The sequence below is a fragment of the Zootoca vivipara genome, chromosome 5, assembly GCF_965207765.1.
Source record: "Zootoca vivipara chromosome 5, rZooViv2.hap1.1, whole genome shotgun sequence".
Lineage (NCBI taxonomy): Eukaryota > Metazoa > Chordata > Lepidosauria > Squamata > Lacertidae > Zootoca > Zootoca vivipara.
The window spans coordinates 93,060,273-93,080,602 of NC_142588.1; the positions used below are offsets into that span (position 1 = coordinate 93,060,273).

At 44.3% G+C, this 20,330-nt stretch overlaps 1 protein-coding gene across 12 annotated transcripts in view; it reads right to left on the reverse strand.

Moving 5' to 3' along the window:
* The window catches only part of LRCH3 (leucine rich repeats and calponin homology domain containing 3), an 85,169-nt gene that overhangs the window by 15,655 nt on the left and 49,184 nt on the right, over positions 1-20,330 (reverse strand). For 4 of the 12 annotated variants that reach the window (XM_088669308.1, XM_088669311.1, XM_088669309.1 and 1 more), the window contains exons 10-18: positions 18,900-18,976; positions 16,627-16,722; positions 16,264-16,315; positions 16,023-16,172; positions 14,840-14,887; positions 3,597-3,645; positions 2,429-2,551; positions 1,857-1,975; positions 502-639 (exon numbers count right to left, since the gene is read on the reverse strand). In XM_088669308.1, the coding sequence (XP_088525434.1) occupies positions 502-639; positions 1,857-1,975; positions 2,429-2,551; positions 3,597-3,645; positions 14,840-14,887; positions 16,023-16,172; positions 16,264-16,315; positions 16,627-16,722; positions 18,900-18,976 (852 nt within the window). Of the gene's footprint in view, positions 1-501; positions 640-1,856; positions 1,976-2,428; positions 2,552-3,596; positions 3,646-6,051; positions 6,133-11,873; positions 11,928-14,839; positions 14,888-16,022; positions 16,173-16,263; positions 16,316-16,626; positions 16,723-18,899; positions 18,977-20,330 lie in introns of all 12 variants that reach the window. The other 8 variants (XM_088669306.1, XM_088669307.1, XM_060274291.2 and 5 more) reach the window with 4 other exon arrangements.

Sequence of the window (20,330 nt, forward strand, 5' to 3'; positions counted from 1 at the left end):
AATTTGAAGAAATTAGTATCTCTGTAGACTGAGATCTTTGGGGCTGGGATGGGGCTTGTTTCCTTATCAGAAGTCAGGCTGACCTCAGCGAGGTGCAGGGTCTTCCCTGCAGCAGACAACTTCTCTCCAGAATATGCTGGGAATTTTGTGCAGTGAATTTCCTTCTGGCTCTTATGTATTTGTAGGTGTTATTGATTTGTTTTTGTTTTATTTTGTATTCTTATTTTGCATTTTTCTATTGTGAACCACCCTGGGGATCTTCAGATGAAGGGTGGTATACAAAGTTAATTAAAAAATTAAAAAATTAATAATAATAATTTTATCACCACTGCTCTGTTGTTCTGCTTTTGTCATTTTATACTATTGCCTGTCTTGCTTATCTTTACCAGTCATCTGCTGTTTCATTGCTTGAGGGCCTTTCAAGCCAGAAGACAGAATCAAATTTGAAAAACAGGTATGGATTCTATCAAGCAGCCACAGCGCTGTTAACAGGATACTTACAACAGCTGGTGATGGGACGTGAATACTAGGAACAGAACGAGGCCGCACATGATTGGCTAAATGGCAGAGCACCACGCCATCAGTCAGCGCTGCTCCAAGGTCGCTGGGCAAAGACACTTTCAACCGTGATTCAATTTTCTGAAAAAAGAAGGGAAAGAGGAGAGAAACTTTCAAGTTCATTGCCGCCGCCACAATACCGTGTTTCTCATATTATAAGACACGTCTTATATTTATTTTTCCCTCAAAAAAAACCCACTATGGCTTATTTTCAAGGGATGTCTTATTTTTTTCCTCCTCCTCCTCCTGCCGCGGCTGGCATTGCTGCTGCGCCTATCACTATGTCTTATTTTCGGGGTATGGCTTATATTCCTTGAATGCTTAAAAATCCTGCTATGGCTTATTTTATGGGTATGTCTTAAAATATAAGAAACAGGGTATATGCTACCCAGAGACAAACTGGAAATAGGTCGCAAGAAATATGTAAAGTACATCCTACAGACATCGTTAGATAAGGATATGGCTGTGTTCAGATTACTGTATCTCAGCAAAATAACTAGCAAATCTCATGCTCTGCAAGCAGCCGCTTTGCTCCTTACTCTGCATGAGCGAGGAAACTATAGTTTCCAGTTACATTAGAACTGGGAAACTGTGGTTAACAGCTTTGGAACAAGCCAGGATAAGTAGCCTTAGTTTGAAGTTGGTTTCATGTCCTGGCTTCCTCCCAAGTTAGGGAAAACAGTTTCCCAGTTCTAATGTAACAGACAACCATAGTTAACTGAAGACTCCCTGGCTTTCCGCATAAAGGGAGAAGCAAAACCGCTGCATACAGCAGTCCCACAGCTCATTCACACCTGAGCTTATTAAGCCAAGATGCAATTGTCCGAATGCAGCAACATCCTGTACTCCCAAATGTCCCCCCCCCCTACAATTAAACTAAGTTATCAGGGAACCTGATTTGCAAGAAATCAGAAAGAAGTGTGCTGAGAAACTGGGAGTGGTTCTGCAGGAGTAGACATTTATAAATCCTTCTCACATTACTTTTTAGTCATGAGACTAATTTGCAAGAACACTCTTGTGTACAAACGCCACAACACAGGATGCAGCCCACAGGTCAGTAATGAAATGCAGCAGATCTGCCAAATAAACAAGTTGTGACATGCAAGATTTTTTAAAATCCAGAATGCCACGGACATCTCTAGCATTCCTTAAGGATTCCATGCTGCCTAGAACTCATGGGGGTTAAAGTCCAACAATATCTGGTGTTCATTTGGTTGGCTACCCCTGGAATAGATTTGGCTTGAACTTATTTGGCAAGCCTGTTTTTCCAACGCAAAGGAGAAAACTTTGCTACATACTTTCCGCAGTTGCTCTATCAGCTCAACCTCTTCTTCCTGCAGCTTTGAACTGTGGTTTTCACTATGGTCTTCAGTGCTATTAGCAGGTGTCAATGCAGAAGGAGACAGTGATGCAGTGGCTAGAAAAGACAAGAAAATAATAAAGGACGATACGCAGTGTGTGGGAACCATCCTTCAGCCACATAAGCCCCACCGACCCCTCCACTTTGCATTCCGAAGAGGGAAAGCCCAATCATAGGTTAATTGCTTCATCCGCTGCTTGTTAGAGCATGCCTAGTTAATAAAGCAACTGCTTTGCGCAACACAACTTGGCTCCAATGTAGGGGAAAGGCCACTGGTCAGTGGTAGAGCATATGCTCTAAACAGAAAAGCTCCTAAGTTCAATCTCTGGCACCTGCAGGCAGGGAATGATTTTGGGGCTGAAACCCAGGAGAGCTGCTACCAGTCAGGGTAGGCAATACTGAGCTAGATGGACCAATGGTCTGACTTTGATTAAGTCAGCTTCCTACGTTCCAAGGGGCTAACGGAGACCACCAAGCCACACCCTCACAGGTCCAATTTGTGTAGCCTACCTTTGCTCACTTCATCCCTGGCAACATTTCGAAAAAGGAAGCTCTCAGGACGCTGGGGAGGATTTCTGTAGGAAGGAGGAGCAGCAGCAACAGCTGGACCAGGATATGGAGCAGACAGGTGAACTGAATGTGGACATGCAAAAACATGCTGTGAGCTCAGCAGAACAATAATTGGAAGGACACATTTTTAAACTGACACGGTTATCGCTGAGTGTTACAAAGATGTGAGGGGAAGACCAGCCCATTCTAGATGTCTATGAACATTCCTCAGAATCCTCTGGAAAAAAGTCTTCTCTATTTTATTAGTTTCACAACCTGAGGAATGTCCAAAAGAGCCTCAGTCCAGAAAAACAAACCCAATGCAATGAAGCTCCCAGCCCTACCAATGGGACTGAAGCTCAGGCTACACTAGTCCTGCATTTATGAACCCATACAAAATGGGTTTTTCTCCCAGTACAGCTGCAGCATAATAGCCTGTTCATCTCCAGTTGTGGTCATATTTTGGTCTGGCCCAACATCACAGGCAAGATTTATCAGTGGGAGAAAGGCTCGTATGTCATTACTTAACCATGACAATTGATTATGGAGTTTTCTGAACCTAGCTTCATTTGGAGACAAACTTTTTTATTGCCTTAGAGACTTTACTTGTGTGGAAGTGAGCTGTATCTCTCTGCTGCGCCAAAGAATTGAGAGAGAGCTAGTATAGCATGGTAGTAAAACAAATGAGCTATGAATCAGGAAGGTACAGGGTCAAGTTTTCCTTCTGCCATGAACTCACTAGGTGGCTGTAGGTAAGGCATTGCTATCTCAGCACTCACTGGCCCCCCAATCTGGGAAAGGAGAAGAACGGTGCTGGCCAATCCTACAAATCAAGGGTCATTACAATGTGTGTGAAGTCCTCTGAACACTCAAAAGTATGACAATTATTACACCTATAAAACTACCTGGTGGAAAGGATTGCTTAAGGCACTTCTGTACTGGTCCACCTTGAAGTCCAAGTGCAACATCCACAACTGGCTTGCAGTGTTGGCACAACCTTTGGTTGTGGTGCTACACTGGTACACAGGTTATGGCCAAGACCCCTGTCAGCTTAGCTTGCACGCTGATAACCTTTTCAGCATCTCAGTGATGCATCTGCCCCCCCCCCTGCTTTCTCCCCCAAGTTTACCTGTTTGAGCTGTGGGCGAATTTGGCGAGATGGTGGATCTGTCATCACTCTGTGGATAAAGGAGAAAGATGAAGAAGCAGAACGCAGCAGAAATAAGCTTTATTCAAACAGAATACACATCTAGGATATTCTAGGTGTAGGAAGATTGAGCATAAGGTGATGTGGGAAAACAGGCAATTGGGGGGGGGATTTACATGCCATAAAAAGGATCTCTTAGAAAATTAGCATAACACTTCTTTGACTGCAATAATGAAGAATAGTACAGCCAGGATTAAATGTATTTGGGACAAGAGCCACAAAAAAAGAAGGCTGCCACTAAACTAGCCAATTTGGGGGGGAGGAGATAAAACTGATTATATGTACAGAACAGATCTTTAATCAAAGGCAAATTAGTACGAAGTGAATATTCAACTGCATAAGTATATCCAGTTCTTAGACATATTTTGCCATTTCTGGGAGGGTTCTTTATTATCACTGATTACAGTTTCCAACATGTATGTACAAGATAATCAGACTAATCAAGCGAAGTGAACTTGGTTAAGGAATGCAAGCACAAAAGGGTGACTTTTCAGTTCCCGTTAAGGAGACACCAGAACTTCATTTTATACAACAAGGAAGCACCACGTAGCAAGTGTACCGGCCCATCTACCAAGATTCCTCTATTCCTCTTTGTTCTGCTATTGGAGGGAGGCACAGTGGGCTCCAAACTCAGGACCAGGTTTTAGAAGAGTTGCATGGGTGGAAAAGAGTGACTCACAATCCCCATCTCATGTGAAGTGTCACCAAGGAGAAGTAGGTTGCAGAGCACAGCCCCCACAAGCCTATTTGAGAGCCTCACTCTGGTACCTGAAGGATGTCAGCCATTGATTCTGCTTGTGCTCCACCACCCAGGCTCTCACCAAGAGGAGAAACCATAAGAATTTGACAACAGCAGTCCAGAGGAAGTCAAATGATATCCCTGACTTCTCCAATGGCTTCTAGGTCAGGCCTGCTTGTTTGAGTGAACGGAACAGAGGCTGCCTTCACCTATGTCTCTGCCCTTTCTCCAGCTTGACAGATAACCAGATCTTCCATCTATAATAATAGAGTATGTTCGTTTTTATTTATTTTTACTTTTGTCAGAAATGATTCTAATAAAATATTAAGCAAGCACAGGACCTGATCATTTTCACAATGAAAAATAATAATGGCCTCTGCAAAAAGAAGTCTGCAAAGCACCAAAAACATCAGATGAAAAGTGACAGACTGTGACGGGTGAGCATATGCAGTTTATTTTAGTGGCCAGAAAGTACAGCCTTTATCTGCTGCTCAAGATTCTGCAAACAATAAAAGTTTTACAGGCTAATTATCAGCTTGTACTGCAGACAGGTTAGACATCATGTCAGAATAAATCTGCTTTTCTTTGACAACTCATTTACTTGGCAATCCTATTCTGGCTCATTCATATGGCAAACCAGAAAATTGCACCAGGAGTGGTTCTTGGTGGTACAGATGGCATTTAATATGCAGAAACCAAAATTCTGTGGTGTTTGCAATGACTTAGGGCAACCAAAATGATTCAGGGGCTGGAGCATCTTCCTTATGAGGAAAAGCTAAAACATGTGTGGGTTTTTTTAGTTAAGAGGGGGGAAAGACAAATAAGGGGAAGTATGATGGAAGGTTGCATGCAATTATGGAGAAAGTGGAAAGAGCTGCTCCCCCCCCCTTTCTCCCTCTTTCAGAATACTTGAACTCAAGAGTCACCCAGTGATGGGTAGCAGATTTGGGACAGACTGGAGAAAGAGTGTTCTCACACAACAGAGAGTTATCACATGGAATTTGCTGCTGCCAGATGTGATGATGGCCCCCTATATAGACAGCCTTGAAATGTGACTAAACACATTCATGGAGGAGGGTCAGTGATAGCGAAATGGACCCTTCATATTTCTGAACTGCTGAGGGAAGAACAACAGCAGAGGTCTTTCTTCTGTGTCCTCTTGCTTTGGGCCTCACGGAAGAAACTGGCTGCCAACTGTTGGGGAAGTTCAGTCGGTAGAGCATGAGACTTTTAATATCAGGGCGGTGGGTTCAAGCCCCACCTTGGGTGGAAAATTCCTGCATTGAAGGGGGTTGGACTACATGACCCGTGTGGTCCCTTCCAGCTTTGCGATTCTATGATTAGATGGTCCTTCTCCGTCTGATCCAGCAAGGCTGCTCTTACATTTTTAGTTTATTGTATTTTGCGAGACCTCCCCCAGCTTAACTCCTCCAGACATGGCGCACATGGACCACCAACTCTCTGCAGCAAGGGTGGTTCTTGGCTCCATTAGATGGACATGAAAACTCTCCCTCGGGCTCTGCTTTAAATCAGCTCATGACAGGACAGGCCAAGAGTAGGGATCAACTCTGCCCTCAGTAGCAGGTAAGCAGGAAACGTAAATCCAGCCAAGACAGTCACACACTGCATGCTCTTCACCTGGTTGAGTGTCCCCGGCCTCCTTTTAATGGTGTTGGTATTACTGTCAATCTCAAACACTAAGATAGGCTCAAAACCATTCTGTCAGGGAGGGCAGAGAAGAGAGAAGGGGGAGAAGGGAGGAAGACAGAAAATCACCTGAAGAAGGCAGAAGGTGCAAAGCAGAAGAATCCAACAGACTACCCTTGACAACAGTCTCAGAACAGCCTATCAACATATGGAGCTGCCTTAATCAGAGTGAGGCCGCTGATCCATCTAAGTCCATCAATGGCTGTCCTTACTGGCAACAGCCCTCCAAGGTCCCAAGCGGAGGTCTCTTTCAGGCCTGCTAACTACGAACCCTCTAAATAGAGAGAATCAAGGACTGAACATGGAACCAGCTTGCAAGGCATGTGCTGTACCACTGAGCGACGGCCTCTTCTCTTTACCTGAACCAAGACTTGCTTTTGTAACGCTACAGTCTTTCTTGAAGCAATTCCTGTTCAATTTCCCCACCAAGTCTGTTCTTAAGTGGAATAAACAACTGGCAAACTATGCACTCTCTTAGCCGCGCTCACTGTACAGTTCAAGGTGGCAGCCCTGCCAATGCCAAGGTTGTGATTATCACTGCACTGCAGTGGTTGGAAAAATTCCCTCCTATTATCAGCATCCATATTACATGTTGTGGTGATGTTACCACCTTTGGGGGATGCAGGGAACATTGGCAAAGGGCAGCCCCCATACAGTGAACTCTCCTGGGCTTAGCCACTGACTTATTTCCCCCTTGCTAGCTCTTACCGAGCAAGCAGTGTTTATGGGGATTGCTTGAAGATTTGGTCCTCAAGGCTCAATTAGTAAACTCTTGGGAATGTAACAAACTAGGAACAACAGCATCATGTAAAATAACTCATTATAGTAAAAAAAAAAAATATTAAAAATTGCTGTCCACGAGAGTAAAGGATACCAGAAATTATGCACAACAAAAACCAACCACACTTGTTTGTATTCCAAGACCACCCAGGGCTGCATTGGGTTGTATCTGACACTTGCATGCAAAATTAGAATTACCTCATGCCAAAGAGTTTGAAGTATAAGATGAAAGAGGACAAGCAGACGTAGGGACCAGAAGTGCAGAGAAACACAAGAGAAAGGTAACAGATAATAATAATAATAATAATAATAATAATAATAATAATAATAATAATAATAAATATTTATACCCTGCCCAGCCACTCTGCTTACTGCAGAAGAAACAGCCATGTGAGAAGGCACACGGTGGTTGGTTGCTACGGTGAGCTTTAAAAGCAACTGGTGCTCTGCTGATCCCAGAAGCTGGTCCAGTAATAAGTGTCACTGTACAGATTTTATATCCTTAGTGAATTTTCCAAACATGATGGGTGAGGATTCTTTAGGAAAAACCTCTTTCTCCAAATCCACGAAAGCCTTCCTTTTCTGTGGGACCCATGACAAAGATTTCTTCCATCATTCTCCCACCCCACCTGAAATGAAGCCTAACCATGTATAACTGGCGAAATTTAGAGTACTAGATCCCTGGGTCCTGTCGTTTGTTATTGTGTAAAGTGTCATGCATGCTTGGCCCAGGGGCAGCCAACATGGTGCTCTCCAGATGCTACGGGACTAGAACTCATCATCTCTGGCCCATCATGCTGCCTGGGCCCGATGGGAGCTCAAGTGCACATTCTGGAGGGCACCATGTTGTTTATCATGACTTAACCAATGTCCATCCTCATGTGGCAACAATAAATTGGAAAATGGGTGGTATTCTGCCAAAGGCCACTCCTCAGCAGAACCATCTACCTGGTCAACTGTCCTATGAGAAGGATTCTGGAAGAGAGAGGGAGAGAGGGAGACAGGGAGGTGAGAACCACCTCAGAGCCTGCTGTAGCTGGGCTGTCACTTACTCTGTCAAGTGCTTGGTGAGGAGGATCCTGAATTCAATATTTGTTTTGTATGTTGATATGGTTCACTGTAGTTTTTAAAATGTATTTCAGTTTCCCCTAAGACACCTAGGAGGGATTTACCTCCTGAAAGTTAGGATATCAGTAACAGTAAATAAATACCAAGAGAAGTTAATGCTGGCTATGTTATGATTTCAAGTACATATCATTAAACTTATTTCCAAAGCCATCCAGTGACTTTGAGGGGGTGGAGCTCATGAATTTAAGCCTTCATCAACACAGCAAATTATTACTACTGAGTACTGTAATGGATAGCTGAGTAATTACTACCGAGCTTGGATAGCTCAGTTGGTTAGAGCGTGGTGCTGATAATGCCAAGGTTGCAAGTTCGATCCCTGTTTGGGACAGCTGCATATTCCTGCATCACAGGGAGTAGGACTAAATTCTCAGGGTCCCTTCCAACTCTACATTTCTATGATTCTATGTTGTTTCCCAGATGCCCTTTTCAAGAGACTCAAGATGATCTACAAATAATATAAAATATGCAAATATGCAAAATCTAATCAGGGGAATAAGCAGCCTACTTCAGCGTTTCCAGACGCTGGCTGGTGTGCGGCGACGTGCGGCGACGAGAAGGGCGATTTGCATTGTCACGTGCCTGGCCAAATTGTATATTGGCGGCCGCCAGGCACGTAACAATGCAAATCGCCCTTCTCGTCGCCGCACGTCGCGGCAAAATTTAGACAAACTAAACTAAAATTTAGACAAACTTAAAGAAGCTGGCTGGATGAGCTCAACCTGAAACTTGCTGAGCAAAGGATTGTACTGGCAGAGAAATCAGCGGCTTGTGAAGCCTTATTACAGGAGATTGCAACCAATACAGCAATTGGCAAGTGTTTCTTACAGTCATAATTATATAGTCAATATAGGGCGGCACAGAGTTAAATTTTTTAACTTTTTTAATGGTGGTGTGCCTCGTGATTTTTTTCATGGAACAAGTGTGCCTTGGCCCAAAAAAGGTTGAGAAACACTGGCCTACTTGTTCCCCTGAAAGCGAGTTGTGTCCACCTCCTGCAGAGGCCTCTTGCACCTTGTTTGTGGGAGGCTCCTAACCTGTCAGCTTGCACTGAGATGGAAGGGCCTTGGCAGCACTGCGTCGTGCCCGGCCTAGCCATGCCTGCGGACAGCCATGCCCGTTGTGCTCTGGAGCCACTCCGGAGCCTGACTGCAGTGCCCCTCTCAAACCTACCTCCATCGCTCTCTCCTTCAACACATGCATTTGAAGGGAAACCAATCAAACTGCTAGTATTGAATACACATTGATGGTGGTAGCACCCTGCTTTCCAGAAATTGGTGGTGGCGAGCACTTAATCACACCTGGAAGCATACAGTGCTCCAGAAACAAAAAGTCAGGCGCAGCAGCAACCAAACTGCAGCAGGCAACTAGAAAGCCTGCTAAACAAAGCAGGGGGCTGGGGGAGGATGCAAGTCTACTTTTGTGCAAGCAACAAAAGTGTAAAAGGGCGAGGGGCATGGGCAATTTCATACTGCCTGTTTGTCAGACCTATTTCCATGCATTTCCCCTATACTGGAGTTAACATCATTGTTCAGAGAAAGAAAAAAAAGCAGTCTTGGCTGAACAGGCACTGTGATGTAATAAGGGAAGTGCTGAACAAAAGGCCTTCGTTAGAATTCTACACAATATTCTATTATGTTGTGGGAGAAACTGCCGCCATGTAAGCAAGTGCAATTCAAGAGTCAGAAATAGATGCATAAACCATATGATGGAAATGGCTGGAATTGGCCAAATCCCATTCATCGCAGCAGTGATTTGTCAAAAAGAATAAAATCGGATCATGCCCTAAATCGACAAACAGGGAAGTATGCATGCCTGAGATAACAAGCTCGCTCCAAGTCCTGGGACAGGGCAAGAAAGAAATCTAGACCAAGCAAGTCAATTACCCATCCACATAAATCCCACTTTCCGGGCGTTTACGGAAATTAGAATGAGAGGGACAGAAACAGTTTACATCCACAACTATAAGAATGCCTGGAAACAGGGACACAAAACAGGACACAAAACAACAACTTGTGTGCCACATATTTGCTACCAACTCACTAGCTTGGTTACTACTGAACAACTATTTTCAAGAGACAGAGGTTTCTCTAGTCAGAAAAGGTCAAATACTTAGTTTTCCTATTTCTAATTACCAGTTGTCCTTACATGAACTGCGGAACAAGACAAGGGACTGGGCTGCAGAACTGTGTGCCCCAACATGAATTACTCCCACCATTTTAAAGGTTTAATTTGGCATCAACCTTAACCATAGTAAACATTAAGCAGAGTTCTCTCTCAACCACACTTTTGAACCTATTTTCTGGCCTCTCCCTTCCCTGTACTCTCATATCACAAATAGGAAAATGCCTGAATGTAATGTCCAGGATGGGGGGGGGGTCGGGGGGGGATGTCCCTGCTTCACACCTAGGTGAAGTTTCAGTGCTCTTCAGCCAGCAATGCGGCTGCACATATGAAACCTCAAGCACTTAACTGAAGAGAATATAAATGAGCAAACAAACTGGAGGCATGCAAATCATGCAAAGGCAGGCAGAGCAAAGCAGGCCAGGAAAGAACATGAAAATGGATTTCAATCGCTATTTTTGAGATACCAACAGAGGAAGGAAATAGCATAAAACATGGAAATGGTGTTACATGAAATGTTGACAACTTTTTTAAAAAAAATAGACAATTCATACTTGAGGGATGTAAAAGTACCTCCACTGATTTAAACAGAGGGGCAAAAACAAAGTGTTTAGTCATGGTTAACTAAACATACATAAATGGATCACCAGCAGCCATTCAGAGGGCCACGCTCCAAACAACTACAGAAGTAGTTCTTCAGGGGAAATCATGGATGAGTATCTGTGATGTATGATTGGATAGACAAGGCTGGGTGACATCATGCCTCTTCGAAATCTATGATTCCATGTCATGATACTGAACTGGTTCAGCAAGGAAATGGAAATGCAAAATTTAGATACCATTTCTTGACATAACACCTGGAACTTATTGGAACACTTCAGGGCATTGTAATGAATGTGTTATCTATATAGTTGATGTGTGGATGACTCTATGAGTAGGCCAGGCAGGAACCTAAGAACCTGCTTAGGTGATTTCACCCCCTAAAGCAGGGGTCCCCAGACTTACCGCGCGGCGGGCCGGTGCCCGCCGCGCCGACCGCGCAGTGGGCCGGAGGGCAGGGGAGTGCGCGCGCAGCGGGCCAGAGGGCGGGGGAGTGTGCGCCCGTGCGCATGCGCACACGCACACGCGCGGGGAAAAAATCGCCGAAAATCGCTTGTGCGCATGCGTATGGGCCTCCCCCGACCCGGAAGTGCACCAGAAATGACCTCTTCCGGGTCGGGAGAGGCCCATACGCATGCGCACAAAGGATTTTCGGCGATTTTTTGCCGGTTTTTTAGATCGTCGCTGCGCCGCGCGCCGTGAGAGCGGGCGGCGGCAGCGGGCGGCGGGGGTCGTCGCGGGCCGGATTGGAAGGCCGATTGGGCCGCATCCGGCCCGGGGGCCGTAGTTTGGGGACCCCTGCCCTAAAGCTTATTCACACCTTTAATGTTTCCACGAATTGCACCCACCACTTATCTTATGAGTTCCAGGGACTAAATCAGAACAGGAATTTCAGGTCAGGAACACATAGCTGTGAACATCAGCTGCAATCAGTTCCAAGGCAGAAGGAAGAAGTGTAAAGTAGCAATTTATACCAAAATTGCTATTATAATTAAAAGACAGCCATGTTTTATGCTATTTGGGAGTAGTACTAAACTGCCTAATCTCAGCAAACCATAGAAAACATGCTAACTATGATCTAGGAGGCTGACACATAAACAGGCCATTGTGTGCAGGATTCTTACCACCAGCAAGGCACTATCATCAGTGTGCTGAGACCTTCTGGATGGGAAGGGACACTGGGGATGCGGGAGAGATGGCAACATCAGAAACATGAGACCACCACAAAATATGCAGACAAACACAGACATCTGGAATTGACAAGGTTCTTAATGCAGAAGGCACATGGAGGTAATCAGTAAAGTATAACTGAAACAATGGGGAGAGGGGAAAGAAACCTATTAGTCTCTTAATGATCTCAGCATTAAAAACATCTGCAACTGATTCAGGAGCTATTTTGCTTTCAGCTGCCGAGTCCAAGAAAGAGCAGGATTTGGTATGCGAATCTTTCCAGTGAAGATCGCTGCAATATTAAGGAAAGAACACACACAGCCTGGGAGGAACTGAAACAAAGATCAAATAAAAAGAACAGAGCTATTTGGAAGCAGTCCAGAGTCACAGAAAGCAGACTACTGGAAAACACTTTCCTATGTATTTGTGGTATATTGTGTTGTGTCTTATGACAGGCTGATCATGAAGTAAAAACTATTTTCCGTTAGCAAAACAAGAAAATTGGCCCTGGTGGTGTATAAAAACGTCTTGTGGGGAAAGACAGATGCCAATGTGAGGGAGGCTGAGAACCAACCAAATTCTGTTCCAAGGCACCAATATCAGCCTTGAGTGCTGGCTACCCTACAAGCAATGAAGTAAAACCCTTGCCAACCTGGCGCCTTCCAGATGTTCTGAACTACAACTCCCATCAGCCACAGCCAGCATGTCTGGCTGGATCAGGCCAATGGCTCATCCAGTCCAGCATCCTGTTCTTACAAAGACTTGCCAGATGTCCAAATGGGAAGCCCGCAAGCAGGACCTGTGCACAACAGCAGCCCTCTCCCCACTTGGGAGTTCCAACAACTGGCCACCAGAGGCAGACTGCCTCCAACAGTGGAGGAAGAACACAACCATCATGCCTAGCAGCCAAGGATAGCTGTATTCTTCCATGAATTTGCTTATTCCTCTTTTAAAGCCATCCAAGTTGGTGGCCATCACTACCTCTACCTCTCTTTCAAATCAGAACCAGTGAAGGCGGTGAAGGTCCTGTGTGAGTGCCTGGAGGCGGTTGGAGAATGGATGGTGGCTAACAGATTGAGGTTGAATCCTGACAAGACAGAAGTACTGTTTTTGGGAGACAGGAAGCAGGCGTGTGGAGGACTCCCTGGTCCTGAATGGGGTAACTGTGCCCCTGAAGGACCAGGTGCACACCTTGGGAGTCATTTTGGACTCGCAGCTGTCCATGGAGGCGCAGGTCAATTCTGTGTCCAGGGCAGCTGTCTATCAGCTCCATCTGGTACGCAGGCTGAGACCCTACCTGCCCGCAGACTGTCTTGCGAGTGTGGTGCATGCTCTAGTTATCTCTCACTTGGACTACTGCAATGCGCTCTATGTGGGGCTACCTTTGAAGGTGACCCAGAAACTACAACTAATCCAGAATGCGGCAGCTAGACTGGTGACTGGGAGCAGCCGCCGAGACCACATAACACCTGTCTTGAAAGATCTACATTGGCTTCCAGTACGTTTCTGAGCACAATTCAAAGTGTTGGTGCTGACCTTTAAAGCCTTAAATGGCCTCAGCCCAGTATAGCTGAAGGAGTGTCTCCACCCCCATTGTTCTGCCCGGACAATGAGGTCCAGTGCCGAGGGCCTTCTGGCTGTTCCCTCGCTGCAAGAAGCCAAGTTACAGGGAACCAGGCAGAGGGCCTTCTCGGTAGTTGCACCTGCCCTGTGGAACGCTCTCTCACCAGATGTCAAGAGAAAAGCAATCAACAGACTTTTAGAAGACATATGAAGGAAGCCCTGTTTAGGGAAGCTTTTAATGTTTAATATATTATTGTATTTTAATATTCTGTTGGAAGCCGCCCAGAGTGGCTGGGGAAACCCAGCCAGATGGGTGGGGTATAAATAAGTTGTTGTTGTTGTTGTTGTATTTAATGGGAGTGAATGCCATAGTTTTAACTATGTGATGGGTGCAAAAGGACTTTCCTTTGTCTGTCCTGAATCTTCCAACGTTCAGTATCAATGGATGTCCACAAATTCTAGTGTTATGAGAGGGAGAGGGAAACCTTTCTCTATTCACTTTCTCATCACCATGTATAATTTTATACACCTCCGCCATGTTCCCCCCTTGCTCTAGACTGAAATGCCCCAAATACTGTGACTTCCCCCATCCCCTTCATTATTTTGGTTGCCCTTTTCTAAATCTTTTCCATATTTACAATATCTTTTTAAGATGAGGTGATGGGAGCTGTAGTCCAAAACATATGGAGGGTGCCCAGCGAGCGAAGACGGGTGCAATTGCTAAAACTCAGCGAACAGAGCATGCCGTGAAGCCAACCTGTGCTCTGACACAAGTGCACTTGCAGAGAAGAAGCAGGTGTGCAAAAGCAGAACTTGGCTGTTCAGTGATGTTAAGCAATGCAAAAAGCCCTGGATCTGGTGGCCCACCCACCAGTTCAATGACAACTTGGAAGTTCAGGCTGGATTTAGTTCTTGATTGGTGGTGACATGGCTGAAGGACCAGCAGTTCCAAAAGTGCTTTTTAATATTCCCAATATATTATCTGCTCTCACGTCAGCTCTACTGTTTCCAGAAAGATCTTGGAACAGATATAAATAGGTCTATTTACATACATTTGCCACATTTACAAGACACAGACTACATGGACAAATCCACAGTCCAATTAACGTGAAAACAGGGGTCGGGGTGGGGAAGGCTTAGAAGGCAAACCCAAGAGACAGCTCTCTGCTGTGGCACAGTAGTGATCTTTAAACTCTACGCTTACACTTCAGTCCTCAACAGATTTTAGTCAGATCCAGTGACCACAAGTGGAGTTTTACTCAGGAAGTGTGCTCATGATTTTAGCCTTAGTAAAAGAGGGACCCCCATAAAGAGCTTAGGAAATGACAAGAGGGCGGTTTATAGCTTTAGTTCTTACCTCGCTATCCAGAGGGCTTTGCTTCTGAGGGCTCTGGGATGCCTTTTGCTTGGAAGAACGAAAAGGAGCAATTTACTAGGGGAAAGCACGCAGGCTCAAGTAAATAGGAAATAAGGTGGCAAGATGGGCAAGAACTGTTCCACGAACATAAGCAGTTCCTAAGCTGAACCATTTTATTGACCTGTGAACAGAATGTACCTGCCTAGGAGAAAGAGGTTACAGTTGGCATTACGTTTCTTAAGTAACTCAGTTTTGGAACCAAATACATCAGCATTCTCCTAAATCTACTACTGTAAAGCTGGGTTGGTCTACAACTCCTCCATCTCAGTGTGTGTCACCACATTGCATCATAATGACAATAAATCCGTTACAAAAGTATGGAAGACCCCTTTAAACAAACGATATCCTAAATCATTCCTGATCTTCACCACTTTCTATGATATGTTTCTTCCACCTAATGTGCAGCCACAGCCTGATGCAGCTGTGCTGTGCTCTGGGTGACAGTCCTCCAAGTCCCCACTCAAAGAGCTCACTGTGTGCAGAGCGGTGAAAACCCCAAAGGTGACAAAAGCAATATAATTTCCAGTAAAACAGAGCAAGCAGCAGGGCCTATCATTAAACAACCAGTCGCGTAAAACCTTAAACCCTTTCAGAACTATTTGTTCCCCATCAGGTTTCAGAAGAAGCAGCCTGTATCTTATTACACGTCTGCCGCCAAACCATGTAACCAGCTGCTAGACTTCTTAAAAACAAAATCTGGGCAAGATTCAGCTCCTGGGTAGGGGTGTGGAAAACCCTGTATGGATAAATGAATCAGGGGTGGGTCAGAACATGGTGCCAATACCACTTGTCTCCCACCCTCAGTATATGTGGACCTTAACAGCAATCCAGACTCTGTGCAGCAATTAGAAGAGGATTATTTAGCATGCAGACTAAATGCAGAGTGGTGGAGAGTTCCTATCGTGCTCAGTGTACAGGTGTGTACATGCCACAAGCTGGCCATGCTATGTTTGGAGCGGTGACCCCCTACAACTTTCTTCTGGGGTGGGAGATGGTCTGGCCTTTAAATATATAGTCGCAAGAGAAGGAGTACTGAGGCCTCTGTATAACTGGAAAGCATAGGACCGTCACCACTTCCCCCTGGAGAATTGCACACTAAACCTGAAAACCTAACTTGACCTACCTTGACAAAGTCGAGGACAGCCTCCCTTTGGATCTGTTTTGTCCTCATCTTCTCCTCCTCATATTGTAGCGCAGCAAGCTGGGCTTCCCTCCGGGTGCGTTCCACTAAATGCTCGCGCCTTTTGTGTAGATCTGCATCTGAGTGAGAGACCTGGAAGAACATTAATTTGGAATGTGCATCAGAAAGAAAGCAACCAGCTGCACACTAAGCAGCACACTTCCCAATGTGCAACACAAATTACCTGATTATGGGTGCCGGACAGCAAAAGAAGGCAAGACGAGTCGCCAGAACCTCTGAGGGGGCAAAACAGAACATTGTTGGATACAAAATAAATATTTCCCCTTCACTGTGCATAATGCTCTAAAAAGATGGTTAACATAATAAAGCTCCTCTTCCTGATTATCTAAACATTTTTCTTAGGGCAACATGCACACAGTGATTAAGCCATCGGCAACAGTAAATGGTCTGTGCAGTCAATTTTACATAGGATGCCACGGCTGTAGCTTGCTTTTAAAGAAAGCTTATTTGCACAATCAAACTACTGATGGGCCAGACCTGCACTTCATTTTAAATGAGGGGCACCACATATCACTCACAGGCTTACCTTTCTGCTCGGTCTAAGCAGTTCCTCAGAAGTTGCTGTCGGTCTCTGTCATGCGTCAAGCTCAGACTTTCAGGTCGTCTTAATTCATCTCCATCTCTGAAAACACAAATACACAGTGGGTGGTAGTGGTAATTGACCCAAAGAAAATGGAGAAAAGAAAATGGAAGAAATGGTACAGCATATGAGGAGACAGAGCAAACCCTTTTAAGAGAATAGTAAAATTAAGACAACCAGGCCTAAAATGTTCATGTTTTAGGGCTAAACAGCAACTAAATTCAATATGGGTAGTAGAGTGCAGAATCAGCTGCCTTGGGCAATGGAATTTGGAAAAGATGAAGAAAGATAGGATTTCTTCAGAAATAAAAACATCCACACTGAACAAAACCGATGTAGTTAATCACCCTTAACCACAATTATCAGGTTGGGCGAGAGAGAACATAAATGGCAAGATCAAGTTCAGCTCTAAAAGTTTATTTGCACTTTGAATGTATACCACAAAGCATCAGATTTCATTTGGATATCTTGCTTTTAAATTTCTAGTGACATACTCTTTTTTGCTACTCTGAAGAAAATGAGATTCTCTTCTAGGCCTGCATACTAAGCTTCCACTCGAGGCAAAGTGGAGAAACAGATTTATCAAAGCTGACAGATCCTTCACTTTAGCTGCAGCTGATGACATTCTGATTAACTGAACTACATTGTCCTGCGCTCCCCCACCACTGAGCACCAGGAAGCGCCAGGGTCAGTCTTCCACAGGGTTTTAGCTCTCTCATGGGGAGAGTGTGCGGGAGACTTGCCGCACTTCGGTGATCTGTAATATCTGCTTATTGACAAAGGATGAGTTGAGCATGGGGGAACAGAGCAGGCAAACATCCAGGCGGACAATGACAATTTGTAAAGCAGCATCAGTTCCCCCCAAAGCGAGCAGCATTCATTAGCAGCGTCCCCACCAGCAGCCAACGAACCATTTCCTGCTCTCTATCCATGAATCTTAAGTCTGGTTTGGAATATCATGAACAAGGCAGTTTAAGTTGGCATGAATTTAACCAGATCTATATTTATCCTGATAACCAACAATAGAGATTTTGTTAACATAAGCCGGTCTGAGGCACCACCCCACTCGGGTGCCTTGTTCTAATTTAAGCTCCCAGGGTCCCAGGTCAGGCTCATCACCATCATGCCCATTTTTGGTTAGGTAATTAAAAGCTGATCTATCAAGCACACAAACTCTTCAAAAAAATACATTTACTTTGCTTTAGCAGTCCCTGCTACATTTGGATCAGCTATGGAACCGGGGGTGGGGGTGGGGAAACCCTTTTAAAGACTCGGATTTCAAGGAGCATTATTCTGTAACATCCCATGGTGAATAATAATCTAGCAGGTTCCTCTTTCTGTTCTGGAAAAAAAACGGTTCCTTACAAGCTGCGAAGCTTCATTTATGAGGCAACACTGCTTATGCTTGACAAAAACTAGGAGCATTATTGCCATAAATGGTGAACAGTGAGGACTTACTGCTGACACCGATCATGTATTATGTGGGACAAAATACTTCTGCATCCAACAACCCAATAAAATGATTATATTATAATGGGTAACACACCATAACCTGGTGCAGACATGATGTTATCAGATTCTTAACGAGGCTTCCTCAAACTCAGCCCTCCAGATGTTTTGAGACTACAATTCCCATCATTCCTGGCCACTGGTCCTGCTAGCTAGGGATCATGGGAGTTGTGGGCCAAAAACATCTGGAGGGTCAAGTTTGAGGAAGCCTGTTCTTAACCATGGCTATTTGCATATGCCTCTCCTTCTTCTCTTGCGTGTACCCTCCTCCATTCCCATTTTCAGACCTAGTATTATGTATACACTGAAAAATAATGGCAACCATCGCTATAACAAAATACTTTTCAACCCCCACTTCTAAGTATGGTGATTGCTAACATAGGTGCAGATGCAACACTGCTATGGAAAGGGAATGGTGGAGGGGAATCGCACGTGTTAAGGGGCAAGGAGTAAAAAAGCCTCACACTGAGGGGCTGCTGATCTCTCAACCATGGTTACAAGGACAGAAACATTATGGTTGCATTTGGCCCAAGTGTAACAGTAAGGCAATATATAAAGACTCTTGGACCCTGTGGCAAAAATGCAAAACTCTGTGACCACAAAACTAAAGAAATGGTACCCAATTTATCAGGTAACATGTTCCTCATACTGCAGCATGATTCACCTTGCTGATTCCTAAAACTCTGAGCATATGGAACAAAAGTACTCACCTATTATGATGCAAGTATCTTCTGGCATCTTCTGACCTGTGGAATTCCCGGATGGGTGTTGGTTTTACTGGTGAACCCTTAGTGAAGGAAGAAATGAGATACAGAAATAATTATTTCTAGTGCATTATGGATGGTTCAAATGTCACCTCCCTTTGCCAGAGCAAGTCTGCCAATCGCACCAAACTAGTTTGAGAATTAGTGGCCTTTTAAGTTGTCCAGATTGAAATTAATCAGTGTGAGAAAAATACTAGACAGGAGGAAGTGAAGCACTGTGCTGTAAGAAAATGGGTTAATTTTTAGTATATGGTTTTAGTATTTGGTCCTTGACAGTTTTATAAACCTCAGTGTTGTCTTGTTTAGATTTTCACATCTGCCAGCTTCAATTCACATGGGAATGAAAAAGAGCTATTTTAAAATGTATTACCCACTTTTCTAATGAGGTACACTACAGTACTTAAAAAGGACAACATGAAATTTCATATGCCAGCAAAATTTCAACAGGTTTGCTAATGCCCCACTCTAGACAAAACAATCACCCATGGCTTAATGTAATGTGTGAACACCTAAAAAGCAGTTAAGGGTTGTCCTAAAGCCAGGATTTGGGTTTGCAAATCATGGCTTGCCCTAAGTACTACATCTGCACAGATTAAATCGTGACCAAGACAGTTTTCCTGCCTCTCTGCTTGCAAGGTGACAAGCAGCTCAAGCTGTTCATTTCCTGAGCACACCCCTTCAAGGATAGGGATTACCTCAGCAAGGAAAACTACAGCTTTATTCTACTTTTAAACTCCTAACTGGAATTAAACTAATAAACCACAGTTAGCCCTGACCTTAGTTCAATGTTGAGCCTATGCTGAACCTAAAGGTGAGGAAATTCCATAATGGCAGTGCCATCACTGACCATTGTTAAACTTGTTGTTTGCATCTATCTGTCTTGAGAGACAATGGAAGAGTGAGCCATCGGAGGTAAAGTCAAACCGTTGGAGAATTACAGTGCCTGCTGTGGCTGAAAAGACCTGCTTTACTGTGGCTGGGGCAGATGAAGGCGTCCACTGAATGTAAATTAACCCATTTTCCTAAAGCAAAATCCTTAACTTCCTCCTGTCTAGCATTTTTCTCGCATAGATTAATTTTGATCTAGACATTTTAAAGGCCACTAATTCTCAAACTAACAATCTCGTTTACTGAAACAAAATCTATAAACGACCCATTTGTTCTTAGGTACTATTTTCCAAAATACTGTTGTAATTTGAAGTGGTTTGAGTTCATACACATACACATTTATTTTTCACTAAGAGCTGGTGCCCCCTCGCTAACTTTGAAGAGAATTCTGAATTTTAGCAGCCTACGGGTCTCCTCCTGAATTATGCCTTGGGCAGCAACGTGATCCTTCTTGTCTCATTACTGGACTTGCGGAACTAATATACGGTC